The 26,250-nt window shown below is 37.7% G+C and overlaps 1 protein-coding gene across 3 annotated transcripts in view; it reads right to left on the minus strand.

Annotated features, from left to right (window-relative positions):
* SLC12A6 (solute carrier family 12 member 6) overlaps nt 1-26,250 on the minus strand; it is a gene marked incomplete at its 5' end in the record, with an annotated part of 88,771 nt that overhangs the window by 25,859 nt on the left and 36,662 nt on the right. For 2 of the 3 annotated variants that reach the window (XM_081108077.1, XM_081108075.1), the window contains 7 exons: nt 767-1,008; nt 1,728-1,858; nt 2,366-2,420; nt 4,910-5,056; nt 5,917-6,048; nt 7,062-7,156; nt 20,574-20,618. In XM_081108077.1, coding sequence (XP_080964203.1) covers nt 767-1,008; nt 1,728-1,858; nt 2,366-2,420; nt 4,910-5,056; nt 5,917-6,048; nt 7,062-7,156; nt 20,574-20,618 — 847 coding nt within the window. The remainder of the gene's footprint in view (nt 1-766; nt 1,009-1,727; nt 1,859-2,365; nt 2,421-4,909; nt 5,057-5,916; nt 6,049-7,061; nt 7,157-20,573; nt 20,619-26,250) is intronic. The other variant, XM_081108076.1, reaches the window with a different exon arrangement.

The following is a 26,250-nucleotide window of genomic DNA, read 5'->3' on the forward strand; positions in this document are numbered from 1 at the left end:
GAAGGGTTCCGGGTTCGATTCCAGTCAAGGGCACATGCCTGGGTTGCAGGCTCGATCCCCAGTGGGGGGCATGCAGGAGGCAGTCTATCAATGATTCTCTCTCATCATTGATGTTTCTCTCTCTCTCTCCCTCTCCCTTCCTCTCTGAAATCAATAAAAATATATATTTAAAAAAATATATATATATATATATACATAGTTTAAGGTACCTGAACTACTTATGGTGTATAACATAATTAATACCCATAAATATAAATACAAATAATGACATTTATTTCTCTTTATTTTATGACTAGGAAGTCCATTATGGCACTAACAGAATTAAAAATTTAATGAATTACAAATATTTAGGTAGGAGTTTAGGTTTCCTTTGACTCTTTATTTTTCATTAATAAAAGGAATCCAACATTTTGATACTTTATAAAGGTTGCTGGCAATAACTATACTTACTGTTTGAAAAGCCCTTCATGAATGGTTCAAATATGCACAACCATTATTACAGGGCTTTGAAAAAACCTAATTATCTACTAGTATAGCCAAATGATGGTTACAGCTGCCAGTTCTATGCCTGGGACATAGGGAAGAGTATCAACATGAACAAACTAGGCAGTTCGCTGGGAGGCTTCCTGCCTAGATGCTAACCGGGCTTTTATCCCAAAGGGAAATTTCAGAGAGACTGCAAAAGTGTGACTTGAAATGATCACATCACTAGATACTGTCAATGACTACCCAACAATCATGGTTAACCGAAGAGATAGAAACGTACGGGAAGTGTGGAGGGGCAAAAGACGACTTGATGGCTCCTGCGTAGATGGCCAAGATGGACACAATGACACAGGCCAAAAAAAGTGAGGCGAACTTGTTCACGTAGCGCACGCCGATGAAGACCACCAATACCATGAGCACTAAGAAGGCTGTGCCATAGACACGCATGTTATTTAGCATGGCTGCTGATTCCTTGAGTACATCATCGCTACGGAAGATGGCAGCCCGGGGGACAATGTATACCTGTTAAGCAATAATGGTAAAAAATTAGGTAATTTCCAAGTAGGCAAGTAAAAAGATGTTGCAGTTTGATTTGATTTCACAAAGGAAAGCATAGCTGAGACAGACAATGGCTGGACACTTAGCCAAATTTCTATTTGGATCTCAAACACCTACAGAAATGGGATATCACTGATTTTTTTAAGTCTACGTGCTATTCTGAATACCTATATTTCCAAATGGAAAAAAGTAATACATTAATAACATATTCAAAGGGTTACATAAAATAATTATAATGATTACCTTGAGGACTACTTCTGCTATCATTAATTTAAATAGTAAAAAATATATCCCAGTAAATAAAGAAATGAAACACATTTTATTCCATTGGGATAAAGATATTTTAAAAAACACAACTTTATTTTACTTTTTTCCCCATTGGCACAAATCTTCCTTGGAGACTAACTTCTTGGCTGAGGTGATGAGGTGGGGATGACTGGGTAGAGGGGAAGGAGTAGGCAGACAAAAGATGCCCTCAACGTTTTTGCTCATATCCACACTTGGAGGCCAAGTGTGAGGTGCAATACAGCAAGGCAATAAAGCAAAGTGAAATAAAAGGAGGCTAGCTGATTACAATCGATCACTTATAACTGATCTCTCAGAAGCCTTGACATCAAAGAACAACGTAAATCCAAATCTGTATTATTATCTATACTATAGAACACAATTAAGTGATTACTCACCAGAAAAATTTCAATGGCACCAAGGATATACATGGCTGCTGCAAATGTGGTTCCAAGATAGAAGCAGAGGCCAACAGCTCCACCAAACTCTGGGCCCAGTGCCCGGGAAATCATGAAGTATGAGCCCCCAGCTAACACACAAAGAACAAGGTGATCAAGATAAAGAAAGTACATTAGTAAGAGGTATGTGAACAAGCATAAGTAAGAAGAATAAAAATATGCATGAAGGATAAATATTTGAGGCTTTTGAAAATGCTGAATGTGATAAAAAGTAGATTTGCTAGTGCGAGTAAAATATGAAATCTTTATGGTAGGACATACTGCAAATCTAATGCTCCATGGGAAACAGAACAATTTGTAAGTATTAGAAAAATATGAATATTTACTGCAGGCATGAGATAGCCCAATAAAATATATTCTAACTAAAGGAAGCTAAGGATGCAACAAAAATGAAAAATTCTAGACTAGAACATAAATAAACTTTTAAAGAAGATACCCTAAACTCAAATAGTATTAGTGTCCATGGCCAACAGATTAAAATAGGACTCTAATCCTCAAAAGTTTACACTTCTGGCCTTCACATCATAAACACACAGTAACCACTGACAATCCCTGACGTCTGCGCTTAGCCTACTGACCTGGCACCACTCCATTAGTCGCAATGGCACTCATGGAGATAGCAGTCAATATTGTCTGTAAAGAAAAAGAAGGGAGAAGATTGTTACTGTATAAAAGAGAACCTTCTGTACTATTTCCTTTCTGTGGACCTCAGAGAACTTACCTCTACCTACTTTTATGAAGGGAGTTACCTGTCATACCCAATGGCATGGAAATGAGGTGATGTGACTCAACTCATTATACAAGTCACACTACTACCTGGAATATTCTGTTAAAACTAGAGGCCCGATGCACGAAATCTGTGCATGGGTAGGGTCCCTAGGCCTGGCCGGTGATCAGGGCTGATCGGGGCCTTCTGGCTGCCAGCTGGGGCCTTCCTTCATTCTGCACTGCCCCCTGGTGGTCAGTGCACGTTGTAGCAAGTGATTGAACTCCCAGTCTCCAGGCTGAACTCCTGAGGGGACACTTTGCATATTAGCCTTTTATACATATAGATGCCCCTACATTGTAATCAGTAGGTTAGCTGCTATTGAGAACCGCTGATCTCCCCCTGGATCTCCTAAACAAGTTGGAAAACAAATTAGAAACTGAGTAAAGGCCTGGCTACAATATCAAGAATATTCAGTAAGGAAGGGAACTACTGAAGACTTCTGAGCTCATAGGAACTGTATTTTAAAAATTTTTTATATATTTTTATTGATTTTAGAGAGAGGAAGGGAGAGGGAGATAGAAACATTGATGAGAGAGAATCATTGATTGGCTGCCTCCTGCATGCCCCCTACTGGGGATCAAGCCCACAACCCAGGCATGTGCCCTGACCTGGAATCTTACCATGACCTCCTGATTCATGGGTAGATACTCAACCACTGAGCCACCCTGGCCTGGCAAGGACTATATTTTAAAAACATTACCTGGTAGCAGAGTATAGCATGGACTGTAGATAGGGAGTGGATGGAGGCAGTGTGACCTGTTAGTAGGCTATTATAGTAATTCTGTGAGAGCAAAGGATTGCAGTGGTAGAAGTGGAAATATAAAGGAAGGGTTGAATGTAAGAGATTTCAGAGGAAGACATGATTAGTCTGGGTAGCTAACTGGGTGTGAGAGGCAATCAGGGAACCAAATATGGCACTGCAGTTTCAAGACTAAGAAACTGGAAAAAAAAAAAAAAAAAAAAGATGGTGCCATTAATTTTAACTTGTTAATGACACAAATTATGACTACTTGCCCTGCTCTGTATAGCACTCTGAGCATGAAGCACATGGAGGGTATGATGGTGATAGTAATGAAAGAGGTCAGTTGCTAGTTAAATAATAAAATAATTGTTTTTTATCCTCACCAGAGGATATATTTATTGATCTGAGAGAGAGGAAGGAAGACAGAGAAAGATAAAGAGAGAGATAGAGAAACATTGATGTGAGAGAAATATTTGATCATTTGCTTCCTAGTACACACCCAACCGGGGTTTGAACCTGCAACCTAGGTATGTGCCCTGACTGAATCAAACCCACAACCTTTTAGTATACAGGACGATGCTCCAACCAACTGAGATACCTGGCCAGGGCAATAAAATAATAATTTTTAAAAATATATTTTTGTATTGATTTCAAAGAGGAAGGGAAAGGGAGAGATAGAAACATCAATGATGAGAGAGAATCATTAATGGTCTGCCTCCTGAATGTCCCTCACTGGAGATCGAGCCTGCAATCTGGGAATGTGCCCTAACCGGGAATTGAACCGTGATCTCCTGGTTCATAGGTCAACACTCAACCACTGAGCCACACTGGTCAGGCAATAAAACAATAATTAAAAAAAAAAATCTATCAACTTATAACAAAATTGATAGATGTGGTTGGGAAACATAGATAAAAGGAGTTTAGATTAAAGGAAGATTAAAATGTTCTCAGTATGGTCCTGAGACACATACCTGGTTTTCAGGTTCGATCCCCAGTCAGGGAGTGTCACGGGAAGCAACCAATTGATGTTTCTCACTCACACTGATATTACTCTCTTTCTCTCTCCTTCCCTCTCTCTAAAAAAAAAAAATTTAAAAAAATCAATAAAAAGCATATCCTTGGATGAGGGAAAAAAATGTTCTCAGCATGGTGGAGAGGAAACCTGGAAAAAACAACTGGATTTCTGGGGAAGAGAAAATGAATGAGACTTCAAAACAAAACAAACACTCGTCACCCCAAAACAACCATCAGTTCTGTTGCTCACCACTCTACTGGAGTAGTACACCCCATTTTCTAACACATTTTCTGTAACAACATTGGTGCTATCAAGCTCAAATGGTTTGTATTCTGAATCCTTTGTAGGCTGTATGTTCTACTTCCTGTAGAAGACTTCCATTATAATTTCTAGTACATCTTGTTATAGATATAAGCAGTGAGTAACTGACACTAAATAACTGAAAATCCTTTTGATTTTCATATCAAAATAATCTCTCTTGTTGAAATGAGTCTTTCCCTAGTATTCTTTGTTTTATTCCCAAAGAGGTCAAGTGCATATACTCCTGAGCAGTCGCAAGGTTCCAGGTGGTCTCCAGGAGCCACCTCTGGACTTACACAGCAGCAGCAAATAAGGACAATTGCAAAGGCCTGAAGAACTCCAGCTGTGCCCACCACCCATGTAAGGCGTAGAAATAGGATCACTCCAAAAATATTTTGTAGACATGGGAGGTAGACACCCATGAAGGTACCCATTTGGGGGGTCTGAAAAGAAAGATGTTGACAAAAGAAAAAATTACAAAGTCATTTAGAAAAGACGACTTAATCTTTTTACTTTTATATGAAAACTAGTTCCCTAAACTACCACATTCATCTCAAAGCAGAAATAATAAGTTTAATAAATACCCTGAAAGAGGCACATACAAAATCTCCAACTTACAAATGTCTATCACCATACCTTTTATTATTCCTTGAGCTATACATTTTTATCTTTCAAAGATCCCCACATGTGTTTACATAGGCATTTGACCACAAATAAACTTTAAGTGCACCCCCAAAAATTTAAAAAGTTCTGGAGTTCAAAGCTGTTAACTTTCTCTTTTCATTTACAAATGGACTAATGGCTTGATCTTCAAAATCTGGTATAAATCCTTCATTGTAGTTGGTAAAATAAGGATCTAAGTGTCCTTTTACCCTTGAACAACCAAAAACTAACTTGTAATATTATTCTGTATATATTTTATCATTTTGGTAAAAAAGACTGGTATTTGGTCTTCATGGCTCAGTCCTCACATTAGTTAGGGCCCTGCTCAAATATCATCTTAGCCTCTCTAAAATAGTTATGCCCTCTGCTCTGGCTCCCTTGCTGGCCAACAGCCTCAATCTCTTTATCCTGCTTGTATTTTCCTTAGACCATGTATCATCATAGTTAAAACATCTTAAGGACTGTGACAATGAGACATTGTGAGTTCTTTTTGTGCTATGAACCTAGTGCCCGGGACAGTGTTGGCAAATATCAGGCATTCAATAAATAGCTATTCTAGAGCAGATACTGATGCCTTGGCTATTCATCCTTTCGTATATATGAGGCGCTTTTTATTTATCCTTGTTTTCCAAGGCCTCACCTTGGTGGGCTTCTTTTTCCCTTCAGTGATGTTCTCTGCCTCTTCATGTTCCTTTGCTCCTTGAGTCAGATTAGTGTAATTAGCCATGCGGTTGAGGAGAGAAGACACCTTTGGTCTGGTGTCCATTTCTTCCTATAAAACCAGAAGTATGGTAGAAATGAGTGATGAAGAACACACTGGAAATAAGCATCAATAGGACTGCTCTACCAGAAAATTGCAAAGTGAGAAAATATTTCACAGGTAAATATTAAAAGACGATTTATCAATGAGATTTTATTTCCCCCAATACTAAAATATCACACTTAATCAGGCCTACATAAATCCTTATAAAATTCTTAAATGAAAACCTTTTGAGTCTTCCTAATAGCTTAACTTTGCAGTAAAAACAAAATCATTCTGGCCCCTACAGACAGTGTAACCTTGTAAAAAACATTGATAATAAGATCTTTAACCAGAATTCTCTTTCTTTAGGCTACTAGCATTATATTAACTTATGGCTATTATTTATAGCACCAAGAATAGGCAGTTCAATAGAAAACTTTTGTGAGTGAACTATTCACCTCAGACCTTTTCTTGAAGGAAGCTGAGAGAAAATATCATTTAAAACACAGGCACACTGGGAAGTGTTTAAAGCCAAACACAGGCAGTGAGTGGACAGAAATGCAGGAATAAAATAGGTTCCTTTCAATACCTCAACTGCAAAGTCCATGCTCTTAGATAAGACACATGGGTCTTCTGACTCTAACAGCCTGCTTCCTACACTGGTTTTGGTTAGCAGTTTGAAGGTAAATGATAGTCTCCCCAAATGCAGAGCTGAAAAATACATTATTTTATACTTAGAAGATAATTCCAATGTAAACATTTAAATCCCAGCTGAATTTGATAGCAACGTTCTCCATATGCCTGTGATGTCAACATTCCTTTTCTATTTCATAGGAATTTGATTTAATTAATGGTTACCCATTAATTAGCAATTATTAGATTATAGATTAAATCAACCACAGTGACAAGCTGTAAGCATTGTATTTTAACAATTAGCTATTAAGTTATCCAGCCTGTGCTGTTTTAAAACTGAATGGGGTAGAAAACAGCTATCTTGAAATCTCAGTTCCTAAAATCTGTCCTAGTTTTCTCCCAAATATTACCTCAAAGAGTGCCAAGTTTTTATCAAAATATTCATCTCCTTCTTCATAATTGGAATTATTGAGATAAGCATTTCGAGCTTTCTTACGGCCATCATCTGGGGGAAAAAGTAAACCAAGTTAGTTTCTCATTGGTATTAGCAGGATATACCAGTGGACAGGCAATTAAAGATGCTGTTTTCATTGTGAGTATACGGAAGTAACAGGAGACAAAATAAATAAAACAAAACAAAACCCAAAAAAGGCATTTCAAGAAGCAATAAGTTCAGTAATATAGGTTCTGAGCTAGATTATGACTGCGGAGGGGAAGGACAACTTCAGGTAAGATCACTGGTGTGCTGGTAAGCAGGCTCTCCAGAATTTAAAAACAAAAATTACTGACTTCTAATAGTTGACAATTTCTTTGGTGGAAACACTCACATGCCAATTTTCAACTACTCATGTGAAGTCACTGAACATGGTTTTGGGAGAAGATGCATGCAAACTGACTCCCATGAGCTGATATGAGCTGGCTGTAGCATGCCTTTGGCATAGGATGGTCAGGAAAAGCCTGCATTTCAGGCGCACAGAATACCAATTTTAAAAGATCCTAAAGTAGCCCTAGCCAGTTTGGCTCAGTGGGTAGAGTGTCAGCCTGTGGACTGAAGGGTCCCAGGTTCGATTCCGGTGAAGGGCACATGCCCGGGTTGCGGGCTCGAGCCCCAGTAGGGGGCGTGCAGGAGGCAGCGGATCAATGATTCTCTTTCAACATTTATGTTTCTATCTCTCCCTCTCCCTTCCTCTCTGAAATCAATAAAAATATATTTTTTAAAAAATCCTAAAGCAGAAACAATCTTAATGGATTCATAAAACAGAACAGGTAACATGGCTCAAGTAGACAGGAATGGAGAGAATAGTTAGAAAGATAGGAAGAAGCCAGACTATGTAGTTAGCAAAGGATAGTTCTCCCAAATCTATTTATTGCATAGTCCATCCTTTTCCCATTGAACTATTCTAGATAATAACAACATGATGGATAGGGGTTAGGACCAGGGAGAGAGTGATATGAGAGTGTGCTGTTATTTCCTTTATTTATGGGACAGGAGTAATTTAAGTAGATGTTGGTTTTTGTTTGTTTGTGTTTTTTTTTGTAAGAAAAGATTTAAAAAGAAGTAGAAAAAAGTGGGAAAAACAGAAATAATAATTTAGGATAACAGAACAGTTCATAAATATCAATAGTACCAATAATTATAACAATACATATAGACTAAATTCACTAGTTAAAACAAAGATTGACAGAATGGATAAAACAAAATCCAGGCATATATGGTTTACAAGAGACATAATACAAGGTTATGCAAGGATTGAAAGTAATGAACAGAGATATATCAGGCAAATACTAACCAAATGAAACCTAATATAATTTTATTATTATTAGATAAATTTTTCTTTGAGAAAAACTTTAGTAGGGGTGAGAAGGTAGCCACATAACAAAAGGCTTAATTCACCAAGAAAATATAACAATTTTGAACATACATCTATTATTGTTGCTTTTTACTTTTAAATATATTTTTATTGATTTCAGAGAGAAAAGGAGAGGGAGAGAGAGATAGAAACATTAATGATGAGAGAGAATCATTGATTGGCTGCCTCCTGCATGCCCCCCACTGGGGATTGAGCCTGTAACACGGGCATGTGCCCTTGACCGCAATGGAACCCAGGACCCACAGGCCGATGTTCTATCCACTAATCCAAACCGGCTAGGGCATGTTGTTGCTTTTTAAACATAAAACAAACTTGTCTTGCCAAAGCCGGTTTGGCTCAGCGGATAGAGCGTCGGCCTGCGGACTGAAAGGTCCCAGGTTCGATTCCGGTCAAGGGCATGTACCTGGGTTGCAGGCACTTCCCCTGTGGGGTATGTGCAGGAGGCAGCTGATTGATGTTTCTCTCTCATCGATGTTTCTAACTCTCTATCTCTCTCCCTTCCTCTCTGTAAAAAATCAATAAAATATATTTAAAAAAAAAAAGATACTCTTAAAAAAATAAATGTTTAAAAAAAATAAAAATAAAAAAAAAACCAAAAAACAAACTTGTCTTAGTAATTTTATTATTTATTTATTTTTTGTTAATCCTTACATGAGGATACTTTTTCCATTGATTTTTAGAGAGAGTGGAAGGGAGAGGGAGAGACAGAGGGAGAAAAACATCTATGTGAGAGAGCCACATCGATTAGCTGCCTCCTGCATGAGCCCTGACCAGGGCCAGGGATGGAGCCTGCAACCGAGGTGGGTGCCCTTGATCAGAATTGAACCCGCAACCCTTCAGTCCACAGGTTGATGCTCTATCCACTGAGCCAAACTGACTAGGGCATCTATTGTTTATAGTTATCTCTTTCCGTGTAACAAATTACTCCCAAACTTAGTGGCTTAAACAACACAACCTAATCTCAGTATGTATGAGCTAGAAATATGGGGATGGCTTAGCTGGGCCCTCAGCTTCAATAGGCACCAATCAAGGGTCTGCCAGGACCGTGGTCTCATTTGAAGGCCTTGGGAAGATCCACTTCCAACCTTACTCACATCGTTGCTGGCAGGACTCAGTTCTTCTCAGGCTTTTTGGCCAAAAGCCTCTTTCTGTTCCTTGCCATGTGGGCCTTTCCAAAGGACAGCTTACAACATGGCAGCTAGATTCCCTCAAAGCAAGCCACCAAAGAGAGCCAGAGTGCAAAACTGATGTCCCAGCCTTTTTGTAATCTCATTACAAAAGCAACATCGCTTTTGCCATATTCTATTAATTAGAAGGAGTCATTAAGTCCAGTCTTCAGTCCAAGTGCAAAGGATTATACAAGGGCATGAATACCAGGAAGAAAGGAGCATTGGATACCAATAAAAAAGCTGCCTACTCCACCCATCCATCCACCCACCCACCCACTCATCCATGCCTCAAATATTTGAGGCAAAAATGGATTGAACTATAGCAAGAAATTGACAAATCTACCATCACACACGGAGATTTTTAATATATTTCTCTCAATAACAGATAAAGCAAACAAAATAAGCAAAGGTAAAGAGATTTGAATAATAATAGAGTTCATCTAATGGACATTAGGAGTTCTACATCCAAAATTAGAGAATATAAATTTTATTAAACATACATGGAAAATTTATTACAAGCTATGTACTAGATCTTAAAGACTGCATAAATTTCAAACAGGTATAATATAGTCCATGATCTTGATCAATAAAAACAATTCAATAAAAATTTAATTATAAAAGTATACATTTTAAAATCTTTTCAAGTTTAGAAATAAAAAAATACTGCTAAACAATTCAAGGGTCAAAGATTAAAATACTTAAAAATTGAGTGACAATGAAAACACTACCTATTAAAACCTGTAGGATCCAGCAAAAGTAAGAAGAACAAAAATTATATGAGCTAAGACCCCATTTCAGGAAGCTAGAAAGACAGCAGAATAAATCCTAAGACAATAGAAAGAAAAAGATAATGATAACTATACTAGCTGTCTTTGGGTTTTCTGCTTTAGGCAGAGCTCTTGTACACAGAAAATAGTTGTATTTTAAAAAATCTGACAATCTGTCTTTTTAATAATTGTCAAGTTTAGTCCATCAACTTCAGAAACTGATATATTTGGACTGGATTCTACCGTGTTTTTATTTCTATTTGTCCTTCTTTCCCTATGATTCATTCTCATTTTCTTTCTCTGGATTTTTTGGGTTTTTTTTTTTCCCCTTAATCCATTTCTTCCTATATCCTATCTTGGAGTTTTCACACTCTATTTCTATTCTTTTCATAATTGCTCTTGAAATTTTACCACATATTTTACTTTAAAAAACTGTTAAGTAAATTAAACAATGGCTTGTCATCTTCCCAAACCACAAAGACTTTCAAATGCTTCAGTTCAAACTGTCTCCTCTGGACTCACATAATATTATTGTCCAATATTTCCAGTAGTCTATTTTTTTTTTTACTCAACAAATAAAACACTAACATCATTTCATAGAGATAATATTGACTTGGGTCAAGGGCCATGTTCACCATTTCATTTGTTCAATATTCTTTGTTGCATTTCAGAACACCAGTCCTCTGGGATCTTTAGAATTCCTTTAGAGGAGGGTTCCTCAAACTCAGCACCATGAAATTTTGAACCAAATAATTATTTGTCATGGGGGAACTGTCCAATACAGTATAGGGTGTTTAAGAGCATCCCTGGCCTCTACTAAGTAGATGTTAAAAGTTACATAATCTCAGTAGCAAAAATAAAATGTCTCTAAATATTTCCAAGTATCACTTAGGAGGCAAAATTATCCCTAGTTGAAAACCACTAGTTTAAGGCAAGTCTTGTGGTAAAAAATGTCCTCAGCTTTTATTTACCTACTAGAGGCCCAGTGCACGAAATTCGTGCAAGGGGCTTGGCCCTCGCAGCCGCCTCCGCCCTCGCAGCCCCGGCTTCATCCGGAAGGTCGTCCAGTCTAATTAGCATGCTACGCTTTTATTATTATAGATAATTGCCTGTATTCTGTCTTTCTTCCTGAGTGTTCTTGCTAAGCATAATTCTAGGATAATTTTGTTAACACTTTAAAACATTGTTATGTTTTGCTATTGAAAATACTTCGGTCATTCTGTTGTTCTCTGATAGTGTCTTTTCTCTGTGGCAGCTTTCAAGATCTTTCTTAGGTGCTGTGCAGTTTTCATTAAGATATATCTAAGTGTGGTTTTCTTTTTGCTCATAAACACTCTTCAGTTGTTTCTAATCTACTGTTTATTTCTAATCTACTCTCCATTTGTTATATACCAATAGCTATCTATTTTCTCTTTAGAAGTTCCATTTGTTTTCCTTTCCTCTACAGTCTTTCATTCCTGAGTATGCTCATCTTCCTTATTGCATCCTTCATTGATTTGCCATTTAATAATTTTGTATCCAAGACTCAGGACTACTTCAACCCTCTTGAGGGTTACAGGAGCAGGAGTCCCAGCTTCAGCATCCTATTTCCCTGCTGCTCAATAGGCTTACAATAATGTTGCTATAAAAATCTGGCCTCAGAACATTCCTGCCCATCCTGCTGCCTGCTGGTCCAAGCCACCTCCTAGCAGCTCTGGCTCCCCTTGCTACAGTCTTGGCATATCAACGTTTGGAGCCATTCTCGTCTCAAGTTTCAAGTATAACCAACTTGACTTTCAGACATTCTGGTCCTCACTGTTTCTGGCCGAACTCCCATTTGCTTGCTTGCTTAAATTTTAGGGATGGAAGAATGTCCCTTTGTCTGCATTTATGAGACCCACGATGCCTCCAAGATTATCCCACCAAAGGTCTACTTGTAGTGGTTGTAGAATGGGAGGGTCCCATAGAGCTCCTGGTCAATTAGGCAAGGAACAAAGCTCTTGTTAGAAGTGATTAATTGAAAGGCATAAAATCAATCAAGCATAAAATCAGGAGTGGTTATAATGAAAGGCACTGATCAATTCTTGGTAAGAAATGCTGCTTCCGATAGATGTGCAGCCTTCAGAAGTCTGGGTAACTAGTGTTGACCCCAGGAAATTTAAAATGGAATGAGAGTTCTAAAGTCTGAATAGCAAATAACCTGACTCTGCAAAAACGAAGAACTAAATCCATATGGAAAGGCTGTTTAGGATTATCCACAATTCTAAGATTCCTCTGGAGCAATTCAATCTTCCTAATGCCATTCCCCTTTATATAGTTCCTCATGTTGTGGTGACCCCCAACCATAAAATTATTTTCGTTGCTACTTCATAACTGTAATTTTGCTAGTTAAGAATCGTAATGTAAATATCTGATATGCAGGATGTGTTTTCATTGTTTGCAGCGCACAGGTCTGGAGGATACCTACTCAGACTGGCCTGTTACGCTTGAATTAAACAGCCCATAGAATCACTATTATGTGTCTTTTTTTCTCATTTTACAGTCAAATAATGCTGATATTCCTGTGCAACTCACTGCTGGGTGTTTCTTTGTACAATTTAAATCAGCGGTTGCCAACCTTACGGACCTCACGGATCACTGATTGGCGACTGCTGCTCCAAAGGTTTCCTTAAACCAGCGGTTGCCAACCTTTCAGACCTCACAGGACCACTGGTTGGCGACCGCTGATTTAAATGAAAACTGATAGGAATGCCACTGGTTCTACCGAAGACTTCGGATTTCCATTTTTTACGGTATACATTTTTTTTTTTCAAATAGAATGTCCTGCTCTTTATAAAAAACTTTAGTTTTGTGGTGCTATTACTTCTATAATGTTGCTTTTGTCAGTTACTACTTACATTACAGTTTGGCCTTAAAGTGAGTCTCAGATTCTTTCTTTATCTGCCTGATCTTGTTAAATAGCCTTTTGCTGGTCTGAGCTAGGCAGGAGAACAGTAAATGTACTTAATTTCCCTTGGCACAGGCTTGGGCTTGAATTATGTGACTATATGAACATGAAAGATTGTCTCAAATGTTATAAATTATGCTTTTGATTATTTTAAATCTTATTTTCAATTCCAGTTTATAGTCAATATTGTTTTGTATTAGTTTCAGGTGGACAGCATAGTGATTAGACAATCATATACTTTCAAAGTGTTCCCCTGATATTTCCAATACCCACCTGGTACCATACAGTTATTACCATACTAGAGACTCGCTGCATGAAATTAGTGCACGGGTAGGGTCCCGAGGACTGGCCGGCGATCAGGGCCAATTGGGGACTTCCTTCCCCTGGCTGCCAGCCGGGGCCTTCCTTCGTTCCGCGCCACCCCCTGGTGGTCAGCACACATCATAGCAAGCGATCAAACTCTTGGTCGGTCAAACTCCCCAGAGACAATTTGCAATTATATAGGATTATTGACTACTAGTGTCCCAGTGCACGGATTTGTGCATTGAAAGGAAATTAATTAGAATATTTTAATATCACTATTCGCACTTTCCCTATAATAGAAGTGTCAACCAAATTCACGACCGACAATGACAAATCGAAACACACGTGTGACTGGCTCCAGCGAGAGCTTTATATATATATATACAGTAAAAACTTAGCTAAACTTTTCCCAGCCCAGTGCAACACCCCAACTTCTCTTCCAGGTAATTGTCAGCAACACAGCAGTATCAACATGAAGCAGATTATTATTGTAGATCACGCAGGGAAAACAAAGGGTAAAATATTTAACTGCAGCAGTGTTTGCCTATATTCTGTGCAGTGAGAAAACCTGAAGTCATTTTCAAGTTCTACCATTTCTTAATTCTTTTCAGTCAGGTTTCTCAACTTTCTAAATCTCTGTTTTCCAGCTAATGAAAAGAGGATTCTACTGAGTCTCCTATCTACCTACTCTAGGACTTCTGTGAGAATCAAATGAGATGAGGCACATGAAAACATTTGGTTAAACTGTGAAATGTTTGCACCTGGCCTTAAAGCAAGTTGTGTTCCTGGGCTGAAGAAACTCCAAGGAGGCTCGTCACTAGGGAGAAGAAGCCGGGCATTGCTATGTGACATCATTACCCGGCGCCCACAGTGACCGTTTCTGGGCTAAGCTGGGCTGTGGACCACATTTTGTGCCATGGGGTCTTGGCAGCGTTGGCTGCGATTTGGTGGGGTGTCGCTCCAGGGTGGCGGCGGGGCCTGTGTCCCACTTGGGGGAAGCCGAGTATTGGTTTGTCGATGCCAGGTCCATAGTGCGTTTCTTTTTAAATGGCCAGTGCCCGTCGTGGCAGCTCCTGCATTGAGCAGATGCCCCCTGGTGGTCAGTGCACATCATAGCTACCAGTTGGATGGACACTTAGCCTTTTTTTTTAAAAAAAAATATTTTCACTGATTTCAGAGAGGAAGGAAGAGGGAGAGAGAGATAGAAACATCAATGATGAGAGAGAATCATTGACTGGCTGCCTCCTGCACGCCCCCAACTGGGGATCAAGCCTGCAACCCGGGCATGAGCCCTTGACTGGAATCGAACCTGGGGCATTTCAGTCCACAGGTCGATGCTCTATCAACTGAGCTAAACCAGGTAGGGCACTTAGCCTTTTATATATATAGATATATATTCCCTGTGCAGTACTTTATATCCCCACGACTGTTTTGTAACTAGTTAATCCCTTCACCTTTTTCACCCAGCCCCCACTCTTCCATCTGGCAACCCTGTTTGTTCTATGTATCTATGAGTCTATTTCTGTTCTATCTGTTCATTTACTTTATTCTTTAGATTCCACAATAAGTGAAATCATATGGTATTTGTCTTTCTCTGATTTATTTCACTCAGCATAATACCCTCTAGGTCCATCCATGTTATCAAAAATGGTTAGACTTTATTCTTTTGTGTGGCCGAGTAATATTCTATTGTAAATATATGTACCACAGCTTTTTTTATCCACTTAACTACTGATGGGCACTTGGGTTGCTTCCAACCTTGGGTATTTTAAATAATGTTGCAATGAACATAGGGGTACATATATCCTTTCGAATTAGGGGTTTGGATTTCTTCAAAATGTATACCCAGAAGTGGAATTGCTGGGTCACAGACAGTTCCATTTTTAATGTTTTGAGGACCCTCCATACTGTTTTCCATAGTAGTCGCACCAATTTGCAATCTCACCAATACTGCATGAGGATTGTCTTTTCTGCACATCCTCACCAACATTTGTTGTTTGTTCATTTATTCATATTAACCATTCCGACAGGTGTAAGGTGATATCTCACTGTGGTTTTGATTTGTATTTCTGATGCTTTAGTGACATTGAGCATCTTTTCATATGTCTATTGGCCATCTGTATGTCCTCTTTGGAGAAGTGTCTATTCAGGTCCTTTGCACATTTTTTAATGGATTGATTTTTTGGTGTTAAGTTGTATAAATTCTTTAGAAATTCTGGATATGAACCCCTCATTATGTTTTTTATTTTAGTGTTTGTTTAAATCAGTAGCCAAATAAGAGGCACACAGTATGATTGCTTACCATCTCTCTTAAGCCTTTTTTTAGCTTTCTCTCTCTTTTTTTGCAATTTATTTCTTGAAGAAACTATGTCCTTTGTTTAGTAGTTTGTGATGTCTGAATTTTGATGATGGCATCCATGTAATGATGTTTAACATTTTGGGGGGCTATTTCCTATAAATTAGTAGTTGGTAGAGGATTAACCACATTTAGTATTTTTAGGTTGAGAGAGGGAGAAAAACTCAGGTGGTATTTTGGTCTTCTATTAGGAGTACATGTTATCTGGTTGTCTTTCTTTTTGAGATACTAGCAACTATTGATGATTAATGCCTAGATCCATAAATTTATGAGGAGTTAAAAATGGTGATATTTTGAATATATTATTCTTTTATTTATTAGCTGAAATACTTTTAAAAAAATCCTTACCTGAGGACATACTTAGAGAGAGGAAGGGAGAGAGCGAGAGGGAGGGGAAGGGGGAGAGAGGGAGAGGGAGAGGGAGAGGGAGGGGGAGAGGGAGAGGGAGGGGGAGAGGGAGGGGGAGAGGGAGGGGGAGGGAGGGAGAGAGGGAGGGGGAGAGGGAGGGGGAGGGAGGGAGAGAGGGAGAGGGAGAGAGGGAGAGAGGGAGAGGGAGAGAGGGAGGGGGGAGAGAGAGAGAGAGAGAGAGAGAGACAGAGAGAGAGAGAGAGAAAGGGAGAGAGAGAGAGAAAGAGAGATCGATCAGTTGTCTTCCGTACCTGCCTGAACCCACAACCCAGGTATGTGCCCTGACTGTGAATCAAACCAGCAACCTTTCAGTGCACGGGATGATACTCAACCAACTGAGCCATTCTGGCCACACTGAAATAATTTTATAAAAAGACATTCCTTCTAATATCCTATTTGGTTATCCATTGGTATAAAGGCAAGGAAATACTTCACTTTTACCCTTTATTGACCAATTCTCAGAATAATGATTGGTTCACTAAGATATTCCACTGGAGATCAATAAGGTTTTCAAAGTATCATTATGCACTCATAAATTTAAATATTGGAATCATGTTTCAAATCAAATGTTTTTTCTGTATCTATTAAGATGAGATGATATTTCTCCTCTAATCTGTTAACATACTGTTAATATATTAATTTTTAATAATAAACCAACCATGTCTTCTACTAGAAACACAACCTGGTCAACAGGGACAATTTTTAAATATATTGCTTGATTCAGATGCCAGTATTTTGTTTAGGATATTTATATTTGTGTTCATAAGTAAAACTGGACTACACTTTTCTCATATTGTCACTGCTAAGTTTTGGTATCAAAGTAAGGCACGCCACAAACTGAGTTGGGAGTGTTTACTTGTTCTTCTGTCCCTTGAGAGAAACTGTAGAAGAGTGGAATTATTTTTCCTGGAATGTTTGGTAAAATGTTTAAGAGTGCTAAGGCCCACTGCTCATTTGCTTGCTTGCTTGCTTTCTAAAATTTTTTAAATTGAAAATTACACACACACACACACGCACGCACACACACACACACACACACACACACTGAGAGAGACAGAGAGAGGTCATAAATCATAAGCATAAAGCTTGGTTCTCTATCACAACCGCAGTTTCACCCTTTCATGTGTCTCCTCAGCCTGACCCTGAGTTTTGCAAGAGCTCTGATGAGTCACTGGGAACAGTAGGTACCTTGAAAGAACTGCACCCTGTTAACAGAAAAAACATTTAGAAGGCCTGGAAAATGCTATGATAAATTCCATTCAGCGGGTAGGCAAAGCAAATGAACAGTTTTTCAAATTATCCTAAATGAGGTTTTTATAGAGAGCTGGCAAGATTTGAATTCAAGCTACCAATGCCTTTTCTGAGAACTATAATTGGAAAGTATAACAAAAAAATCAACTTTCACTTTTTTGCAAACAATATGATTTTTTTAATAAACCAGTCTTTTTAAGGATTTTGAGGCTGTAGCTAAGACAAAGATACAGATGGGAAACAGAAGATGGTAGTTAGCCAGAGCATGAGAAAAAAGGAAATACAATCTGACCTAATGAACTTGGGAGAGACAACCCGGGATAGCAAGCAGGATGTACTTACTTGAGAATCTGGCCAGAAGACTCTGGATAAATTCCCAGATTTGTTTAAAATTGAATGCAATTGTGGGTTGCCAAATGCCTGGAGAAGTCTCTCTGCAACATTATTAGGGTTTTTGGCTAATACTGATTAAGAAAACCTTTCCTTCACAATCACATACTATTTCTTTTTCCCTATAATTAGTCTGCTATCTTTTACTACAAGTGCCTAAGTGGAAACAAAATCCAGTTTAGTAACACTGAACAGTGCCAACCCCCCTATGGCACATTTCATTAGCTAAGTCCTCCCCTACCTCCACTACCACCTGTTCCTGGTCAGATGATGAACTACTCTCAAACTTCTCCACCTGCCAGTCATGTATCAGAAACAGGAACAATTTAATCATTTAGGGGGAAATATACTTTTCATGATATGACAAAAATCTTTTGATGAAATCTTAACCATTCCTGATCCAAATATAAAATTATTATATAGAGAAGACTAATTTGGAACAGTTTAAATAAACTAATATAAAAAAAGGAAGGGTGACAGCCCCAATATATCACGAGGCTATAACACCTTGGTGATCAGATTTCTAGCTATGTTTAAGTCAAATCATTTACTTAACAAATATCTAATTAGTGCCAAGGGTGCCATGTACTGTTCCAGCACATAAACTAATCTAAAGGAATGAGAAGACCAGAAACTTATGTCCTTACCCTTGAAAGAGAAGACAAGAAGTATTTCAGTTTCTTTAGCAAATACTCTGAACCTTTAATAAGCAAACAAGTACTTTCCCACTTCAAACATTTTGACAGCTTACATTTTTCACAGCTGCTTTGCACATATTCAAACAGCTAAAAGTTCAGCAACATACAAATCAAAATAAACCTCAAACTGCCCTGGCTGGGTGCCCCAGTTAGTGGGAGCACCATCCCATACACCAAAAGGTCATGGGTTTGATTCCCAGTCAGGGCACATACCTAGACTGTGGGTCAATCCCTAGTCAGGGCCCAGTCTGAGAGACAATGAATGGTTTCTCCCTCACATCAATGTCTCTCTCTCTCCCTTCATCTCTCTAAAACTCAATAAAAACATATCCTTGAGTGAGGATCAAAAAAAAAAAAAGCCTCAAACCAAAAGATATACACACAAAAAATGGCTGTTAATATACTTAAAAGTTCTTACTCATAATTAAAGAAGCACAAATACAAACTAGAGATGCCATTTTCACTGATTAGGTTAAGAAAAAATTTCTGTGGTTGATATACCTACTTTTGATGACAGGGAGCCGAGTATGCATCCATTCTCTTTATTGGTGGGAGTTTAAGTTGATGTATCTTTTTAAAAGTGTACATACCCTTTGAGTAAGGAATTCATTTGCTAGGAATTTATTCTACAAATATATCAAGAGGAATGCAAGAATACATGTACAAGATGTTCATGGCAACATAATTTGTAACAGTAAAAGAGCTGGAAATAACTTAAATGCTCAGGAATAGGCAACTGGCTGAGTAAAATTATAGCATAGGAATACAATAGAATAGTATTCTGCCACAAAGAAATGAGGTAGATGTACTGGTATGAGATGTCCAAAATAAAATGCTGCTCTGACCGGTTTTGCTCAGTGGATAGAGTGTCGGCCTGTGGACTGAAGGGTCCCGGGTTCGATTCTGGTCAAGGGCATGTACCTTGGTTGCGGGCATATCTCCAGTGGGGGGTATGCAGGAGGCAGCTGATCGATGTTTCTCTCTCATCGATGTTTCTAACTCTCTATCCCTCTCCCTTCCTCTCTGTAAAAAATCAGTAAAATATATTTTTTAAAAAATGCTTAGTGAACAAAAGGGAGTCCAGAACAGCCTGTGTAATATAATTTCATTCACAGAAAAAGTAAAAAAAGATAGTCATAAAAATATAAAAATTAAAATTTCTGAAGAGTTCCCTAGAAAGTATCTTGGGGGAGCAAGAAAGGTCCAATTCTTACAGATTTTTTAACACCACAGACTAAGTTAAAATTATTTTTATTGAGGTATAATGACAAGGAACATTACATTAGTTTCAGATAACGACCGGTCACTATGACGTGCACTGACCACCAGGGGGAAGACACTTAATGCAGGCGCTGCCCTCTGGTGGTCAGTGTGCTCCCACAGGAAAGTGCCGCTCAGCCAAAAGCCGGACTCATGGCTGGCAGTGCTAAGGCGCAGCGAGAGCAGCGAGCTGAGTGGTAAGGAGCGAGGGGTCTGGGACTGCAAGAGGGCGCAGACTGGGCTGAGGGACCCCTGTGCACCAGGCCTCTAGTACAACATAATTTGATATCTGTATAAAAATTATTTTTAGAACAGACTGAATAAATTGAGTCTTAGCAATCAATTGCAAAAGTAGTTACCTAAAACTTACCAAGTTGGAACTAGAAACAGCAGGAAAAAAAGTTGAGGAATGAAAAGTAGAAAAGGAGGAGATAGAAAATAGAATTAGGGAAGGGAGTATGTCTGTTAGTATAAACAGGAAAAGGGTAACTTTTTAGAGTCAATCCTCACAGTAATACTATACCTAACAGCTGGCTGTGTTCCCCTGTGATGGAGTTCTGACTTGGCTCTGAAAAACAAACAATTGAAAAGAAAAGAAAAAAATGAATGACCAAAATAATTTCTTAAAAATCAGCAACAAAAGTTAAGCAAGGAAATAAGCAAAACAAATTTTTTAAGTGTTTAAGAAACATTAATGAAAGGATAACAAAAATATAATAAGCTCTTAGGAAAAATAATTGCATTACTTCCTTGAAAAGTTAAACAATAGAATTACCACATGACCTAGCAATTCCACTTTTAGGTATATACCCAAAATAAATAAAAACAGGAACTCAAACAGATACTTGTGTGTCAATGCTTATAAGAGCATTACTCACAATAGCCAAAACGTGGGAACAATCCACATGTCCTTCAAAAGATGAATAGATAAACAAAACATGGTATATACTGACAGCAGAATATTTTCAGACATAAAAAATGACGTTCGGATACCTGCTACAACATGATGAACCCTGAAAATATTATGCTAAGGGAAATAAGCTGGATGCAGAAGGACAAATACTATACTGTTCTATTTGTATGAAATATCTGGAAAAGACAAGTTTATATATAGACAAAGTAGATTCGAGGTTACCAGGGATGAGAGCAATGGGATGTTACTGCTTAATGAGTACAGAATTTCTGTTTGTGGTGATCAGAAATTTTAGAAACAGACAGTGGTAGTAGTTGCACAACAATGAATTGTAATTAATGCCAATGAATTGTGTACTTAAGTGGTTAAAATGACACATTTTTTCATATATATTTACTAAAATAAAAAGTAAATTAAAAAAAAACAACACCACACTAATAACAGCGGGGCCGGTATGGCTCAGTGGTTGAGCATCAACCCATGAACCAGGAGGTCACAGTTCAATTCCCAGTCAGGGCACATGCCTTGGTTGCAGGCTCGATCCCCAGTAGGGGGTGTGCAGGAGGCAGTTGATCTGATGTTTCCATCTCTCCCTCGCCCTTCCTCTTTCTGAAATCAATAAAAACATATTAAAAAATAAACTTACACATGCCCAGCTGGAATGGCTCATTTGGTTGGACGCTGTACTGGGCACTGAAGGGTTAATGGTTCGATTCCCAGTCAGGGCATACACTTGGGTTACAGGTTTGATCCTCAGTATGGAAGGCAACTGACAGATGTCTCTCTCTCCCCACCGCTTCCTCTCTCTAAGCGTGTCCTCAGGTGAGGATTAAAAAATATAACAACAACAACAACACAAACTTGACAAAGCAATACTCCTCGTTTCATAAAGCAGAAGGATGATTCAGGGCCAACAACATGAGTTACATTTTCTCCTTAATGACAACGGAACATGTGACACACAACCATAACAACTCAAAGTCAAGACAGAAGTACAGCATGCATAACTATTAACAGATATGTTCTGATTTAACTTTAAAATAAAATGACAAAACTGGCTTTTACAAATATCTATTTCTTCAGTAACCTATCATAAAATCAATGGCTATAAGCCAAGTTCTTAATGCAAGAGATATTGACAATCACCATTTAACAACTACCACTTAAGTATTTTAAAAGCTTGAAAAACATTAAGGGCTAAATATGGAAAAGACTCAGCTCCACTTTCCTCAAAGATTAAGTCTCTTGTGATACACAGGATTACATCTGGCTTTCTCAAATGTGACTAGGGAATAACAGTTTTGGAAGGGGAAAAGGCAGGGGATAGCCTGTGAACAACAATGGGGGAAAAAATTACACCTTTATTTTCACTAACCTCTAACTGAAGTTTAGTATGTTCTCCAAATGTAGGCAACAAATTACATCAAAGTACCTATAATTTGTCAACAAAAAATATCAGATATTTTCCTATCACATTTATAGTAGCTGCATATATTGCCATATATTTTTAGAAGACTTTCATTCTTAATCTAGTTTTGAAAAACAGATATTCCAAATTTTTCTATTCTAACATATTTTTTGCAACATACTAGCAGGTGAATTCCCAGTTTTAATTTGAACTCACCTTACCTCCTAGCTAAATAAATAATATGGTTCATTAGTGAATTCTACTAAATATTCAAAGAATTAATACCAATTTTTCTCAAACTCTTTCAAAAAAGGGAAGTGGTGGGACTACTTCCAAACTTATTTTACAAGATTAGTATTATTCTGATACCAAAACTAGTCAAGACACCACAAGAAAAGAAAGTTAAAGGCTAATATCCCTGATGAACATAGATGCAATAATCCTAAAGACATTTTTGGCAAAATTAATTCAACAATACATTTAAAGAATCATATACCATGATGAAATGGAATTTATCTCACCACAAGAAAAAAAAAGTCTGCAACTACATATGGTAACAAATGTTAACTAGACTTATGTGGTAAACATTTTGCAGTATATACAAATATAAAATCATTATGTTTATACTTCTGAAACTAAACTATTGTTGTATGTCAATTAGATTTCAATAAAAAAAAATAAAGATAAAAAAGAATATGAGCCCAGCCGGCATGGCTCAGTGGTTGAGCATTGGTCAGGGTTTGATTCCCATTCGGGGCACATGCCGGGGTTGTGGGCTTGATCTCCAGTGTGAGGTGTGCAGGAGGCAGCCAATCAATGATTTGCTCTCATCGTTGATGTTTCTCTCTCTCTCTCCCCTCCCCCTTCCTCTCTAAAAATCTATAAAAAAATTTTTTAAAAATAGTTGTTCTTGCACATTAAGACACAATAGAAATAATAGATCCATAGTAACTTAACATACTAGATCTCGCTCATCCTCTCCCTGTCCTCTCTCTCTTGTAGGGGAAAATTTGGGGCCCATCATTATAGAGAAGCAGGTGTATAAATAGTATGGAAGGAGGAGTAGAGAAAGAAACATAGAATTTAGAACCAGAAGAACTTTAGTCATCATCTAGATCTACTCTAGTGACTCTAAAGGATAATTTGGAGAGAAGTTATCAGCATCTTCTATTTCTCTCTCTAAAACCATACCAAGATTCTTCCTCAAGATTCTGACTCTCAATTAATGGGAATGTCTTTTTTCTCAGGTGTTCTAGGACAGAACAAATTGAGAACCTCAGATTTTAGTATTTATAGTGGAGAAGACAAATGCCTGGGTTAATGAGTGGCCAAAGACACATCCACCTCTGCCAGAAGAGAAAGATTAGAGATATACTCTTGATGTCTTGAGAACCTATGTTCATGCTTCTCAAGAAGCTGCAATTCTAACTTTCTTATTCTAAAACAAAGTATAATAGCCCAAAGCAATTTATCAGGAATTGCCAGGAATGTATCTATGAATAAAAAATTGAAAAACATCCCAGAACACTCAGGCAGAATAGGTATGATTTTAGAGGTCATAGGATTTTAGAGGTCAGAGTATAAGTGATTTTTCTTTTAAACAATTTCTGTTCTTCTGTACTGTATGATATACTGCCTTGCCTTCTGAGCTGGGCATAAATGATGTGTGTGCATTCTCTAGTCAAGCTGATACTTTTCCTTTGAATACGCTATGTAGTTCCTGTAAATCCAACTTAGATTTTTATCTTTCAATTATAATTAAAGGAATGGGGGGGGGATCTTTACTTATTTGGTAAGTTGAAGATCAACCCGTCAGAACCTGTAAATGCTTCATTAATATATATAAAAGCTGAAACAAGGGCAAATCTAGGCATGCCTGTAAAAATAATTGGTAAATGGTTTATGCTGAAGGGCGTTTCTCAGTATGCAATCCAAATTGTGCAGTGCAATTAACAAAATTGTTCCGGGCATCTTTCTATTGTCCTATATCTGAACTCTCCCATTTAACATTTTTTCCTATGTCACTGGGTAAGGCACACCCAAGTTTGCCTAAGACTGGGAGTTGTTCCTAATATCAAAATGAAAGCATTTTAATCAAATTACTTCCTATAATAGGAACAATTTGCCAATAATATAATTGTTTCTACTCTTCAATGGTCTTAATAAATTAAGCTACTTCTGAGTCATAATATAACCAGTTAGTACTCAAAAGCCTGTGACATTCTAGCAAATGGTAGTTCATATAAAAATAGACACATAAACCTTTTCACAAATGCAATTATAAAAATAAACTGAAATATTTCCTCTAAACAGTAATGGTATAGTCATTTTACAAGTAGGTACTTGCTCAATCTTGGGTAAGTGGTAAAGAATGAAGATTTTATTCAGTTTCTTGCCATGTGCCTTGGAAAATAGAGAGAAAAATGATTGTGGGTGGTACTCACTTGCAAAACTGCCTCTGTAAATAGTTTTGCTGAAAAGCTTTATTATTTCCCCTTGCTTGCCCACAGCAATAGTCTTTTTTTCCAGAATTTCCTTTGATAATCACTTCATCTACCATTCTTGATAGAGAAAATGAAGCAAATAAAGTCTACTGTATTATGCATCTAAAATTCAGTGTGGCCCAGCTGGTGGTGCTCAGTGGTTGAGAGTAAACCTATGAACCAGGAGGTCATGGTTCAATTCCCGATCAGGACATATGCCCAGGTTGCAGTCTTGATCCCCAGTAGCGGGCATGCAGGAGGCAGCCAATCAATGATTCTCTATCATCATTGGTATCTCTATCTCTCTTTCCCTCTCTCTCTCTTTCCTCTCTGAAATCAATAAAAATATATTTTAAATAAATAAATAAAAGTGTGGAAGTTTGTCTTCATTCAAGATAAAGTCAGTAACTTCATTAAATTGAAGACTGTTGTCTAATTGTTTAGGAAATGTAGACATGACCACATGTATATACATCAGGACGATTAGCTTTATTATGCTGCTGTCTATATTATCTAGGTATACTACAAAAGTGTTTCAGGATACCAAATACCCTAATCACCAGTCTTAACATATTTCTAATTTTCTGGACTCTGACTTTTAAAATACCAAAGCAGCATCAACCATCATAAGAAATCATCTGACTCTGATTTAGGCAAAGATGATTAAAGATTGAATCAAAGACAAGTACTTCAACATTCACACTTATTAGATTCTGCCTCTCTATATGAGTAGGCCCTCATTTTAGTGAGAAACCTAAGGAAACAAGTTGAAATGAGGTAAAATCTGAAAAGCCTATCCCTCTTCATATAGATTTTGAACTTATTGCAATTAAACTAGATAGACCTGGAAGAATTTACATGTGATTAACTGTGTTTAAATAGATAGATGAGTGAAAAACATCAGGCAATTTTAGGCAAAGTAAAATTAAACAGTGATGCCAAACCAGTTTGGCTCAGTGGATAGAGCATCGGCCTGCGGACTCAAGGGTCCCGGGTTCGATTCCGGTCAAGGCCATATACCTTCGTTGCGGGCACATCCCCACTGGGGGGCGTGCAGGAGGCAGCTGATCGATGTTTCTCTCTCATCGATGTTTCTAGCTCTCTATCGCTCTCCCTTCTTCTCTGTAAAAAAATCAATAAAATATATTTAAAAAAAAATTAAACAGTGAGATAAAAATGTAAAGCAAGACAGAAAAAATTAATAAATCATATTTTCTAGTCTTACCCCATAAAGGAAAGTTGAAAGATACTTCTCTAAGTTTTTAATATACAAAGGATATAATTATTTTATTTTATTTTTTATTATTTTTTACATGCAATAAACCTTAATATTTCAAGAAAAACAATCTTTTTTTTAAAAATATATTTTATTGATTTTTTACAGAGAGGAAGGGAG

The sequence above is a fragment of the Myotis nattereri genome, assembly GCF_964212035.1.
Source record: "Myotis nattereri genome assembly, chromosome: 1".
NCBI classification, from domain to species: Eukaryota; Metazoa; Chordata; class Mammalia; order Chiroptera; family Vespertilionidae; genus Myotis; species Myotis nattereri.